This window comes from Anoplopoma fimbria, chromosome 23, assembly GCF_027596085.1.
Source record: "Anoplopoma fimbria isolate UVic2021 breed Golden Eagle Sablefish chromosome 23, Afim_UVic_2022, whole genome shotgun sequence".
Lineage (NCBI taxonomy): Eukaryota > Metazoa > Chordata > Actinopteri > Perciformes > Anoplopomatidae > Anoplopoma > Anoplopoma fimbria.
In genome coordinates, this window is record NC_072471.1 from 10,386,774 (window position 1) to 10,401,038 (window position 14,265).

Genomic DNA, 14,265 nt, shown 5'->3' on the forward strand with positions numbered 1-14,265 from the left:
TAAATTTTGTGGTGTCATCTCAGATGTAACAGATTCATACTTAAGTACTCACATATTACACCATTTCGAGCAGGGATGACACTGTGCCAGCAGCCCTTTGCTTATAAACAAGTTGCATGCCTGCAGCCGTGGACAAAGCACAAAGGACAGACAGATGTGACCTTATCATGTTCTAAGTTACCAGCATGTCGCTCAATTTTGCACAGAACTGTTGTTTTTACTTTATGACAATAATCCTCACCTTTTCCTATGATATAGAAATGGATGACTTTGAGCAGGAAGGCATAAATGAAGAATTTATCAAGTTTGCCATTCGAGAGAGCATTCAAGATGCCCACAAGCTGCAATGTTCGATAAAAACAAACAGGTATAAGAGAGGCCAGAATGTCCTATTGATACAAATTTATGTTAAAAACACATTGTTAAAAAAAGATGTGTTGATGCTAAATTCACAGTAAATCCCAATTAGATAATTTAAGTGGTAATCAACTCCTTTTATTGGACTCACTTATCTCCTTTGGTTCAGTAGGAAGGAACCAAACAGTGACAACTTTATGAAGATAATGGCGGCCATTCACAAAGGTATTTTATTTAAATCTATCTATCATTGTTTTAGCACAAGAATATGTGCATCTGTTGTTGAAGTAATTTCATTCATACTAAAGTTAACCTCCTTGTTTTTGTGTTCACAATGTGTGCATAACTCACTGTAACACTCCATGAATATTACAAATGTTTCCCTTGGAGTCCTGCTTGGATCCTGGTTGTGTCTCCACAGGCGATGTGTATGCGCTGCAGGAGATGTCAGGTTGTGTGTCTGCCTTCGGAGAGAGCGACAGCAGCGGCCTGCTGCCTCTGCACGCGGCAGCTGTGCAGCCGCAGCCAGAGATCCTGCATGTGGTGCTGCAGGGTGAGAGGCTTAAACAAAGACCATTCAGCATCTGCACTTTGAAGAAAAACCTGAACGTAGGAGCGTGCATTTTTCCAACATAACGTTACTGTTCCTTTTCGTAGCAGTGATGACATCCACAGACCTGACCCTGGAGGAGCAGACGGAGGGTGGGGACACATCTCTGACTCTGGCAGCAGAGGCCGGCCAGGTGGAAAACGTCAGGATGCTGCTGCAGCACGGAGCCTCACCACACAACACCAACAGCAGAAATGAGACTCCTCTGCTGATTGGTAACACTTATACACACAAACTCAAAACAACGCAGGCAACTCACACAGTCACTCATTGGTCCCTTATTAACAGCATGTACCTGAACAGGGTTATTGGTAGATTACCTCCTTTAGAAATTGGCTATATTAGCTTTATATTGCTGGATGTCTTCGGTTGGTGTACATCCTTTGCTAATGTAGGTTGCTGTGTCTGTTTGAACTACAAATCAAAGTTTCCACTTCATAAGGAACCATCAAGTCCGCAGTAACAATTGCTAGCATGGCATTCATAAAACAAATATTGTGTTTGTGCAAATGATCAAATGTTGGTATGCGGCCACAAAGAGGCATGGCTGCATTCTAAGCATTGTTAAAACATCTCTAACTGCTGTAGTCATATCTTAATAGTCATGTTTTAATATCAACTCCATCATTCTTAAGAAATCTTTCATTACTATCATTCATTATTATGGCTTTTTTATGGGATTATCTTGTTTTGTCTACATTTTGTAGCAGTGAGACAGAGATCGTACGACATGGTGGTTACGCTCGTCACGTGTGGGGCCTTTGTGGAGCAGGTGTGTCTCACTAAGTGGACGGCCGCCCATGAAGCTGCAAAGGTGAATAGTGTGCATTTAGACTGGCTAGAGCATAAGGAAATCAGAACATCCAGGATAAAGTTCCCATTTTCTCCTTCCTTCCTCTCATTCCATCCTTCCTACCTTCCTTCCTTATGTCCTGGCCTCCTGTCCCTTGTACCAGGTGGGTTGTCCAGCTATTCTGATGCTGCTGCTTCGACATGGAGCCAGAGTTACTGCCAGAGACGGGCATGGGGTGACTCCTCTGGGAATTGCAGCTGAATATGGCAACACTGAAGCTTTGGATATACTGATACAGCAAGGTAAACCTCCCCCAAAAATATTGTGTAAGAAGAGTAAGAGCACATAATCGTTTTACCTCACCTTGTTGTATTTGTCCCTGTGCTCCACTAGGTGGTGACGTGAATGCCCAGGCCAGAAATGGAGACACAGTTCTGTATGATGCATCTGGATCTGGAAACCTGGATTGTGTGGAGCTGCTCCTGCAGCACGGAGCCAACCCAAATGTAGCCAGCTACGCCTGTCAGCTGCCCATCCACAGAGCTGCATACGAGGGACACATACTGTGAGCTGACCTGCATGCAAAAGAGCACCCAATCATCCCGAAGCACAGGATTTAACCATATTGTCATGCCTAAAGCTTGAGAATATCTGCGTTTGAGAAGATAATCCAGTTCCAGACAAAGAGAATTTACTGGAGTCAAATTAACATTCTTTTCCCGCTACTTTACAGCCTTATCAAACTAGACTGTAACTTGTCACTCTCTGCACCTCAAGGCTCTGCAGTGTTGTCACTGTAATCATTTCCACAAAGAGCTCTCTGTGTATCGCTGTTTTGCAGTTCTGTCACTGAACAACACAGTGGCTCAAACCGCAATCTAATGAACATTTTTCTCGATGTCCTGTTTTCTTCTTTTAGCATTTGTTTTTCACTGTTTCTGTCCCTCACTTTCTTCCATTTAATCCACCCACTCTCTCTCCCTCTCTCTATAGAGTCCTGAGGGCTCTCATCCCCATCACTGCAAAGAGAGCCATCCGTCTCTCAGGCCAGAACCCCATCCACTCAGCAGCTGATGGAGGACAGGTCGAGTGTCTGGAGCTGCTGCTCCAGGAAGGATATGATGTCAACGCCCTGCTCAGAACAGACATCTCTGGTGGAGCACAGTTGGATGCTAAACTTTCTCTCACACATACTTGCTCAAAAACAAATGAATCTTTCAAAAGTTTAAAACAGGCACTACTTGCGACATCATTACCGACTTTGACCAGAGAATAAAAGTGGCTAGCTCTTCACTATGATGAGAACATTTCAAATGTCTTAAAGTCGGTTTTCCTGCTGTAGTGTAACATGTTTAAACCAACGTCTTTCTAAATAGTAATGTTTTTATAAATGCTTTTTGTAGATAATAAGCATACTACATGCAACTGGCATAGTTTTTCAAGTGTTAGAGAAAAGTGTAACATCATGACTTTATTAATCTTTTAAACTGGCCCCCTGATCAACAGTAAATCTTGTTGCAGAGAACTACGGGGACCTGAGAAAGACTCCTCTGTACTTTGCCATTTCCAACGGTGATATGACCTGTGCTAAGATGTTGCTGGCAGCTGGAGCGAGTACTGGCCTAGACCCACTGCAATGCATCCTGGTTGCTATACGTGCTGAGAGGTGTGCGGCATACAATATATATGCTTGTGTTTCTCATTCATTTTTAGCTTACGTACAGTTGTCTGGTCTGATGTTTGGACATTCCCAGGCATGAACTGGTCCGGCTGTTGCTGTCCTATGGAGCAGAGGTGAATTGTTACTTCAGGGTGATCACCAACACAATGTTCCCAACGGCCCTGCAGTACAGCCTGAGGGACCCGGTCATGCTGCGACTGCTCCTCGACAGCGGATATCAAGCTTACAGGTACGTCAACCAACTGCAAAATGAACCTGGTCTACCATATTTGATTTCTGTTAAGTTTAAAGTCGTATTCTTTAACTAGGAATTTCAGTAAAACACATTCAATCACTGAAATAATTGAGAGGTTGTGTATAAAATGATTAGTCATTTTAACATTTCATCCCTGCAACACTGTCTGTGGTAGGTGCTTCCATTGTTTCCATGGTAACGGTGAAGAAATGGATAGTACCTGGATTGACCGCCACAACCAGGCCTTCCAGATTTACAGTCGACTTGACATCATCCCAGTAAGAGCAAATTTATGCCGACATATATACTCATCTGTTGTAAACAAAAAATTATACAGAGTCCGCTCATCAAGTGACAAATAACTCAACATATAAAATAAATCCCACCCCTGATTTTTTTTTTCTTCCAGTTCTGTGAGTATGTATCGGTGTCGTGGCTCACACGTCTGATTGGCAGTGTTGTGAGGATGCTCCTGGACTACGTCAGCAACGTCAACATCTGTCCCATCCTCAAACATGTCCTGGAGAAGACGCCGGAGTGGGATGAGATTTCTGACATACTGAGTAAAACTTTAAATTCTGTGTTTTACAAAAAGTTACACGGTGTTAATCCATGGGGATTTTTAAGAATGTGTCAAGTAACTAGAGGCAATATGTTGGTTTGTGTGTTCCCAGGCAAGCCACGTTCTCTGCAGCAGTTGTGTCGACTGGTAATCAGAGGTCACATGAGCCTCAGGACGCTGAATGACCCTGAAGCCTTGGCTGCTGTCCGTTATCCTCCGAGACTGAAGAACTACCTGGCTTACAGACAGAACGACTTGCATGGTGACCTGAAAAATTGCCTATGAGAATGTATTTTCTCTCAAAGTCCTTTTGTATTTCATTTGTTAAGTTTTGTATATTATGAGCTTGAAAGCTTTGCACTGTGTGACTACTATTTCTTTTATGTGTGACAAAAGAAGATTAATATTTCCTGCCTGGCATTAAAATATCTCTTTTATTTCGAGTCTACTTTTTGTGCAATATCAACTTTTAGAGACAATCAGCTATGAAATCCATCCTAGTTAAACCATTAACAGATGCAGTATATTGTTTTTTTTGTTGCCTTGCTGCTCTCTTTTTATTTGCATCTAGTTGTGTCTTAAATGCACTTTCTACTCATGCAGGTGTTTTCACTTCTCACTAATTAGACCTCTGCCAAAGTTGAAGTTGGGCAGGGAATTCTATGAGGTCACCAAACTACATGAACCAATCAGATTGATTTAAGTGTGAGTTGTCCCACCCAAACAGGTGCAATAGAGAGTGAGAAAATGTCAATCAAGCGCAGTGCTGAGAGGAGGTCTAATCAGGCGGGTTCAGTGAATACACCTGTGTGGGTGGAACATTATTCTCACTTTGTGCTGGCTTTAAGTGTTCATATTGTGTTAACTCAAAAAAATAATTATAATTAATAGTATTGCATTGGATTTATTGTGGAATATTATTGTTTACTGAAGTTTAATGAAAGTTGAAATCACAAAATCAGCGATGGTGTTTTGTTCTCTTTGTGTGTAACCACAACCATTCTGTGCTGGGTCTGGCTTAGCATAACCAAAACATGTCACTCAACAGCAGGTTAGCACAGACAGAATTATCAGCTGTTTAAAGCCCTGAGGGATGTCAGCATAATGCAGGTTCTTTCATCACGTTCTCTGCGCCAGAGTGAAAGATTTGGATTACTGATATTGATGAGGAGCTAGCCTTGTTTGCATGAGGGAGTGTGCATATTTTTGAGAGACACAGGCGGGTTTTGCTGCAGGTTTGCGTTCTATAAACTCCAGTTGAGTAAATATGATGTGAAAAAGACCTACATTCTAAAAAAGAGAAAAATTGAAAACTCTGAAAATTGTGAATTTACTAGTGAGGTCAAGCTACTTTACGTCACAAATCCTGTGATGCGTCACAGGTTTAGTCTATTGACATAATTCTGATCCCATGCGTTCTAATCCACGTGAAAGGTCAAATAAAGTGCCAACCGCCATGCTAGCAGTTCTGTGAGCTTAATGCTAATGACATGACAGCATATAAACTATGACAATGCTAAGATGCTGATTTTTAGCAGGTATTATGCTCAACACGTACACCATCTTAGTTTAGCCTGTTAGCATGCTAACATTTGCTAATTAGCACCAAACACAAAGTAAAGCATCTTAAAAATAATGACATTCAATTTTAGTTTTGCTGTTGTGTAGTGGAACTACCAGACCATTGCCATCCCTAGAGCCAAGCTGCTAGCATGGCTAAAAAGCCTAGAGGCTGAATACTAGCACACACTACTGGAGGTTCGGGCTCTTTCTTGCTATGTGGTTATTTGTGTTTCTCATGTTGATATCTACAAAGTTATCCGACAGTTAAGGGAAGATGAGGAACACCACGTATCTCAGCCCATATGAGCCCTGAAGTCACATTATCTATTGCAAAAAATTCATAAACACACATTCATAAACACATCAGCACTTAACTATCTTCTTTGCTTCTCCCTTTATATTTATTTTTATCATGTTTTGGCAGTTTTAAAATCCTATGAACAACTCAAAAACAACAACAGAGAACTTGGCGACACCTCTGATGGACATTCAGAGATCGAGATTTTTAAAAGAGATACATTATCTCTGTTTATCTTTCTCGTTATGTTCTGTTGGTCTTTTTATGGCCACGAACAAAGCCGGTCAGGCCGGGCTGACAGACTGCTACGTTGACAGGCCACAGTCTATGAGCTCACATGCTTTTTGTGGCTCTGTCTCTCAGAGCAGTGCCTCCCAAAAAAGACGCTGCATCATGGGGCCCGTACTTTGGTACGTTCCCCCTCTGATCCCTCTCTTAAGGCCAAAACGGCAGCTGGCGAGATTAGAGAGGAGAGGAGAGGACATCGACACACACGACACAATCACACAGCAACACGGCCGGCCAGGAGAGATCTGGTTCAGACTGGAGTGGGCACATCCAAACAGCTTCACCCGTCAAGGATCACCTCTACCGGACCCCTTATGTTTGTGGATCTCCCGCAACCTTTCTGTGGACCTAGTATTTTGTTGGAACCTCTATCCCCATAGAACTACTTCATTTTGGGGTCCAGGCTGCAAGCAATTTTAGAACTGGTCTTTCTGTGGCAGTTTAAACTCATACTGACCAGCCTGTGTTAATCTCACTCTGGCCATGAGCTGTTTTGGGTACCGCCGAGAGTTGAGTAAGTACGAAGATGTCGACGAGGACGAGCTCTTGGCTTCCCTCAGCCCTGAAGAGCTGGCAGAGCTGGAAAAGGAGCTGGCGGATATTGATCCTGACGCCAACGTGCCCATAGGACTCCGACAGAGAGATCAGACGGACAAGACCCCAACGGGCACCTTCAGCAGAGAGGCCCTCATGAAGTATTGGGAAAACGAGACACAAAGACTGCTGGAGGATGAGATATGTGGGGGAAGCCCTAAACCGGTCAGTAATAATATTTAATTAGATTTACTTGGCATTTGTATAGTGTGCCAGCTTGTTTGAAGTTGTATCAGATCGAACTCAAAACAGAACACTTAAAAAGTTAAAAGTCATGTGAAGTACTATAAGGAAAATCATTACAAATCACTCCTTTTACCAAAGTTGACTTATAACCATTTGCGTTAATTAGCGTCACAATATAGCTTTTAAGAACACAAATATTCATAATTACAGCATTGCATTTCAAACACTGAATAATTTTTATCAAAATACAGGATGAAGAACAAGAGGAGGAGTGTGTGACAGAAGAAGACAGCGGAGCAGAGGATGAAAAAGATGTTGAAAATGAGAAAGAACAGAATAAGCGTGAAGCGCTGAAGGAGACAGAAGAAGAGGAAGATGACGATGAAGAAGAAGAAGAAGAAGAGGAGAGTGAGGAAGAGGAGGAAGCTGTAACAGAGGAGGAGGAAGATGATGATGATGAGGAGGATGAGGAGGAGGAGGAGGTGGAGGAGGAACAAGATAATAAATTAAAACAAGAGCCCCCAAAGGAGTCTGGGGCGCAGTCATGGGCCGACACCCGGATGCTACTGAAGCCGCAGAGGGTGGAGCCTATGAGACTGACTCCTCCCCCTCCACCTGCCGACCCGAATGCGACAGGTAACCCAACCGTTGTCGACGAAGCTCTCCAACTGGCTCTTAGCAACGACCCTGAGCTCACGGAGGTCAACCTCAACAACATTGACGATATCTCACAGGTACGAAAGCAGACACATGGTTTCAAAGGTTCGTTTACATCAGAGTTCCTCGGTTTCGTCAAAAACGACTTTTGAAGTGTGACTTTCAGCTCTTTACTGTTGAGTAACTTTTGATTGTTTGCCAGCTTATTTTTGGAACCATACATCACCATGTTAGGGGGGTGCATAGTTATATATATTTGGCACAACCCCTTCTTACAACTGGTAAAATTAACAGCATTGCCCAATATGTGCTGGTGGTGGTGGTGTCAAGTGAAAAGACTATAGAATGATATTCTTTCATGCTGAGAATATTATAATCTACTTTTTAGGAAACCCTCATTCGATTTGCTGAAGCACTGAGGTCCAACACACACGTGAGGGTCTTTAGCGTCGCAAACACCCGAGCCGACGACCCTGTGGCTCTGGCCATCGCTAAGATGCTGAGGGAAAACTCGTCCATCATCAGTCTGAATATAGAGTCCAACTATGTGAGTGGAAAGGGCGTGATGGCGATGGTTCAAGCACTTCCTGGAAACAACACCCTGACTGAGCTGCGCTTCCACAATCAGAGACACATGTGTGGAGCACAGGTGAGTTCTCCTTTCTCACTTCCTATTTTGTCTCAATGAAACAGATCTTCACATTGCAGTTCTTCTTGTCTATACCTGCATGTGCATGGTGTAACAAGGTCTCCCTTCCTCCCCTCAGGTAGAGATGGAGATGGTGAAGATACTGAGGGAAAACAACACCTTGATCAAGCTGGGCTACCAGTTCAACCTGCCTGGTCCCAGGATGAGCATGACGGGAATCCTCACCAGGAACCAGGACCGTCAGAGACAGAGACGGTTGCAAGAGCAGAGACAGCAGCAGGGCCAACAGGGGGCGCCAGAGGGGGCTGTTAACCCCAGAACCACTGCACTGGTATGTAAATTGCACCACTATGGGACATTTCTAATTAAACAGTGTTTTTTTTCTGTTAGTCTGGCCCAAAGTCCGACAATTCTTTTTTGTTCTTCGTTACTGTTTTCAAAGTACCCATCTCTGTGACAAACAGTGACAAGAACGTCAGCTAACCAGCTATATGATAATAAAATGCAACTTTGACAAAATCAGCTGCTTCAACAGCCTTTTTACGTTTGCCTATAACATTTCAAATGCATTCAAGGTTTGGACATTGACGTTTCAGCTGCTTTCACATGTCTAATACTTCCAATGACACCTCAGTACTTTTAAACTATTGTACTTCAACTGACGCTGCACACTTCAAACTTCAACTGAAGTGCTTTGAATTATAAGTGTTTACACCTGCAACCTCCAAGCACACCAGCCGTTAATAGTTCTCAATGCATTTGTAATAAACCATTTTGCTCTCTGTCTCTAGAAAGGAACTCCTCGTTCATCACCTTACAGCTCACCCAGAGCCTCTCCATGGTCCTCGCCCAAACTCCCCAGGAGCGACCTGGCTAAAAAACAGACTCCTCCTGCTCCACCCCCTCCTCCCCCTCCGCCGCCTCCTCCTCCCCCGCCTCCTCCACCACCGCCTCCCCAGCAGCGGGAGAAGAAGAAGCCCACCAGGATGATCGCGGAGGTCATCAGGGCGCACGAGGCGGGCAGCAAAAAGGTGAGGAAGACCAAAGGTAAGAAGGGCAAGAAGGGGAAGGAGTCGGGGAAGGAGGAGACGAGCAGCATCCTGAAGGAGCTCAAGAACGCGCTGAGGCCCGTGTCGGGGGAGAGGAGAGGGGAGGAGGGCAGCAGGCCGTCCACGCCACTGAGGTCGGCCCACGACCAGCTGATGGACTCCATTCGCAACAGCGGCACCCGCAGCCTGAAAAAGGTGAGTTTGAGGATTTGTGCAGCAACAGGGATGTTTAAAGGAGGTTTGTTATCTGATGGTCAAAATAGGCTGTTCTGTGTTATCCCCTAAATACTGTAATGGATTGAAGCTGGGTTATTTAGAAATGTATTGAGTGGCAAAACAACATTCATCCTCCACAAGCAGTAGAGCAATGGACTTATGCAAAACTGCATTAAGTGCCTCTACAGGCAAACTGAACAAGTAGGAGGTCGGATTTAGATGAGGATGACACAGAGTCAGTGGTGTCTGAGTCATGCTATGTTCTGTCTCTATACAGGGGAAGGCAGGCAAAACCACCGGCCAGTACTGTGGTATGATCACAATGATTTTACAGCCAGAGAGAGAGAGAGAGAGAGAGAGAGATACAGAAAAGCCAATATACAGCCAATAATAATGTCAGCCAAGCCTTTCATGTGTTCTTATCCTGAAGATGAAGATAAGATGATTCAAAGAAAGAAAAAGGATTTTAAACAAAGAAAATGAGACAAAGAAATATAGAACATTCTGGTTTATCTCGTAATTTTCTTTAAGCAGTATATGTTTTTATTTTATATGAGAGTGAACTATTTGCTTGGCTGAAGTTTTAGCGCAGCATGTTACATTGTTAGAGTGGAAAATCAGCTCTGCCCTCAGATGGCGGGGTCTCCTAGCCGTGAAATTCCTGCCACTTAGTGAAGGTATTTATAGGAACTGTGCAGTGGAGCTTTTGATAAAGACAGATATGACACGTCGTTACCACAGCACTCACACGGCAACAACACACGTCCAACAAAGCCCACTAAGAAATCCGTTGACGCCACGCAGATATTTGATGCAATGTCCACGTTAGGGAAGCATCAAGAAACATTATATTCAAAAATATAATATTTATATATTATATACATTCATTTACATACTGAAACCATTATTTTTCAAACATCATCATCTGAAAAGCCAACAATGACTAAAGTGTGCACGACCAGCAGTGGGTTAGCTCAGCATAGCATAAAGATTGGAAACGGGAGGAAACAGCTAGTCTGGCTCCGCCCCAAAGGTAACAAAATCCATCTACCAATCACAAATGAACATATATCTATTAAAACTACAACCTCTTAGTTTTACACTTTGGCATGTGTGCAGATTAAACAACAATATTTGTTTCTGGTCTTTATGTTAAACTAAGCTAAACTAAGCTAAGTTAAATTAACCGTTTGCTGGCTACAGCATCATATCGTGGTCATGTCATTCTTCTCTTCTCAGTCTTGTATTTTTTAACAAGTAAAACAATCTCTGAAATAATGTTGCAACATGAAAGTAGTCTAGCGAGGCTGTACACTGCCAACAACCAGAAAGATGAGTAACTATGAATGAGCTTCACCTCTTATTATGAAACTAGGCCATTTCATGGGAAATGTGGTTTGTAGACTACATTCTTGTAGCCATGGCTCAGAGCTCATAACTTGACCAACGCCTTATATCCATTCCTGTCATTCCAATCTTTGCTGTCACCATCACATCCCTTAAAACGCATTTCTGCCTTTTTGAATACATGTATTTGAAACTGACATAGCAGTGTCATTTTCCAGGTGGAGGTCCCGTTACATCTACGATAATTAAAGCGAATGAGGTCTACTCCTTGTCATGGAAATTGGAGAGTCTGCATAATCATGAAGTTGGAGTGATGAAAGCACAAGATGAGAACATGTTGGGATTGCTGAGAAGCCAAAAACTGAATTCTGACTCATGAAAAAGAAAATTTACTGGAAATTTGCACTGCAGTAATAGCTTTACAAGTCGCTTTTTTTAAAAAGTATTTAAGCATAATTGGTAATGGTATTTGTATATTCAGTTTGCAAGTAGTTGACTGAACTGTTTACTGATACGTTTTTTTAATTCATTGTTTTCTTGTAAAATTGTAAATATGACCTGTTGTTGGTTGAATTATGTGTTCATTTCTAAATATAGCCTTTTGGTGATTACAAAAATCGTCCGTGTATGTGGACTGTTTTCTTTTTCTTTGGTTTCTGGATGAGTTTCATTTGTAAAAAAAAAAAAAAAAAAAAAAAAAAAAAAGGGTCACACTGTTATGCAGCAGTGTATTTATCAGTGAGTCATCTTACTGGTCAAGTGCCACTGATGCATATTCCCACTCACAATACACCCACCCGAGTCAGCACATATTAGAGCAGGGCTTCATCGAACTTTGTTTGAACAATTAACAATGCATGACAAGTGAAGGGAAGGAATAGACACCCACTACTAGTTCCACTGACATCACAGAGGAGACATCATCTTTAAACAAAAATCAAAAGATCCAATAAGAAGCTGCTAATAGGAAATTCCACAATGCCTTTAAACAACAGGTAGAGGTGCTGGTGGAATTTCATAGATGGACAAGACCTAAGAAACAAAGAATTTAGCCAATAAAGGGATTGGGATGCTATGTCAAGAGAGACACATTGAAATGATCGAAAGGGAAGTAGAGACCGGGTGGGGGGGAGATGACGAATCAAACAGAGAGAGAGGTGACAGACTGTGAAGGAGAAAGCATGGGTGACAGATGAGAGAGTTACAGGAAGAGACAGGGATGTGAGCTATCACCATCCTAATCCCGGTCCTGCATTTGTTTATGTGTCTTGGAAACAAAAGACAACACAGTCAGGGGCTCAAGGGTGGCAACAAAGAGAAGACTACTAATTACATTATTTCAAACCATTTCCAGACCTTTTTTAGAGTGATCTCCCACTTCAAAGGCATTCCATTAATCTTAGCTTTGAGCATAAACAAATGCAGTGTGGTATGGGTAGGAAAATGGTGGGCAATACTGACGAGGATATGAGATGGTATATTGCTTGATAAATGAGTATTTAGAAGAAGATCCAACCTTAAACAAGGCAGAGTTTAGTTAAGCTCCGTATGCAGCGCACACTCCCCACGACGAAAAGCAGCCCGTTTAATGGCCTGGCCAAGTAAAGCAGCTCGGTATGCACAATGCATTCCTTAGACTAAGTGTCCTAAGAATAAAGCTTCCTCTACTCAAGCACAGCACTTTGTCATATCTGTCAAACTCAATAGGTGATCCTTCCATAAAATCCTTCCAGAAAATGGAGGGACTTCCTGCTCGTAAATGGGGTCTCTGCATTAAAGATTATTTTCAGGATGGACAGAGGTTTTCAAGCACCATGGGGAATGGAAAAATCTGTAAACCACAGGCAAACTGATGCAAGTTAACATGAATTCCTCTAACACGGACCTACAAAAAAACCTAAAGCATCTCACAGTCACAGCACTCACGCCCTTTGACCTTTGCATTCCTCCCCAATGGATACATGCAGTGTTGCAGATTTACAAACTATTCCAGTGTGCTATTTTTAAGATGAACATCTTATCCTTTAAATCGTAAAAATGCCAATCTAGCTTCAAGTTTCACCAATAATTGACCAAATATTATATTTAGTTTAAGGACACCTGGCTGAATTTGAACATCAACAATCATTTTTTGTAAAATGTATACAATTATTTATGCTGTTAATATCGAGCAGACATTTAGAGTCCGAAAGAAGGAATTTAGCATTACAGGTGATGTAGTATTAGCATTACAATTGCGCCTAAAAAAGTTTCATTATGCCAAAAAGTAAACAATGAGTGTAAGGATTGTCAGTCAATAGACAAATAGCGCTCCATTGCTTCTATTAATGCCTTTGTTTAGGTGCATGCGTGTAATGTTTGTGTTGGCCGGGATCTCCATGGAAGCAAGCTGCCACACAAGTGGAAAGTGTCATACCTGCTCTAATCCCTCTCATAAAAGTGTGGTGTCTGCTGATGTGGACCATCCACTAAAAATAAATGGTGGGGACATAGAATTGTTCTGGTTATTATTGTGATGGTCACACTAAATAAAGGGGTCAATTATTGTTGTGGATTCTAAAGGGATTGGTGAAAGGGCAATTTTAGTTCCTCACTTTTTCCTAGAGGATGGACTCAATTTATCTTGGGTCTACACATATATACATATATATATCTATATATATCTATATATATATATATATACACATAATGTGTACTTTTTGAGCTGGTCGAACTTGTGCTTTGTCCGAACTCACCCAGTATTTCTTTTCTACCTGGCTCAGTCTGCGAAATGATAGCAGTAAAGGGTGTGATAATCCTCCGCTTAGCTGTTCCCAGATCTGTCCAACTTCCTGCCTGGCTGTCTATTGCAGGTGATGAGGCCTGTATTCATCACAACTCACACACAAACACACACATATGGACAAACAGATGCACATACTAAAATTAGAAACCTGACAGACACGATCATGCTCTCTTACACAAGTGATGCTAAGTCCGTACACATTAAGTATTAGAATCACAGTCTCTTTTTTTCCTTAAAAATTCAAATTTGCAAACTTAGATCACCTTTAACCAGAAAAAGTTTCACTTCTAACTAAGTCAACAAATACAAACAAAAGCTTTGGGAAGAAAAATCCATTAAAAGCAGGCTGTAAATGTAAAAGAAGCCCAAACACCAAAATATGTAAATATCAACCT

The 14,265-nt window shown here is 42.1% G+C and overlaps 2 protein-coding genes across 2 annotated transcripts; both read left to right on the plus strand.

Moving 5' to 3' along the window:
- The first annotated feature begins 260 nt into the window (after positions 1-260).
- Positions 261-4,523, plus strand: asb15b (ankyrin repeat and SOCS box containing 15b). The gene is made up of 13 exons (XM_054625073.1): positions 261-367; positions 530-582; positions 779-910; positions 1,015-1,182; positions 1,675-1,781; positions 1,924-2,062; positions 2,154-2,325; positions 2,754-2,914; positions 3,282-3,426; positions 3,515-3,670; positions 3,852-3,954; positions 4,086-4,239; positions 4,351-4,523. Exons 1-13 carry the CDS (start codon positions 261-263, stop codon positions 4,521-4,523), a joined length of 1,770 nt encoding a protein of 589 aa, XP_054481048.1.
- A 2,347-nt stretch (positions 4,524-6,870) lies between these two features.
- Positions 6,871-11,330, plus strand: lmod2b (leiomodin 2 (cardiac) b). Its single transcript, XM_054624890.1, has 6 exons — positions 6,871-7,146; positions 7,419-7,901; positions 8,213-8,473; positions 8,592-8,804; positions 9,265-9,717; positions 11,304-11,330. The coding sequence occupies exons 1-6, from the start codon at positions 6,871-6,873 to the stop codon at positions 11,328-11,330; spliced, it is 1,713 nt and encodes a 570-aa protein (XP_054480865.1).
- Positions 11,331-14,265: the final 2,935 nt, after the last annotated feature.

Coding starts and splice junctions, on each gene's coding strand:
- lmod2b (XM_054624890.1), top strand. CDS start 6,871: ATGAGCTGTTTTGGGTACCGCCGAGAGTTGAGTAAGTACGAAGATGTC. Junction 8,474..8,591: donor GACACATGTGTGGAGCACAG/GTGAGTTCTCCT, acceptor TCCTCCCCTCAG/GTAGAGATGGAGATGGTGAA. Junction 9,718..11,303: donor GCACCCGCAGCCTGAAAAAG/GTGAGTTTGAGG, acceptor GTCATTTTCCAG/GTGGAGGTCCCGTTACATCT.
- asb15b (XM_054625073.1), top strand. CDS start 261: ATGGATGACTTTGAGCAGGAAGGCATAAATGAAGAATTTATCAAGTTT. Junction 911..1,014: donor CCTGCATGTGGTGCTGCAGG/GTGAGAGGCTTA, acceptor TCCTTTTCGTAG/CAGTGATGACATCCACAGAC. Junction 2,063..2,153: donor GGATATACTGATACAGCAAG/GTAAACCTCCCC, acceptor GTGCTCCACTAG/GTGGTGACGTGAATGCCCAG.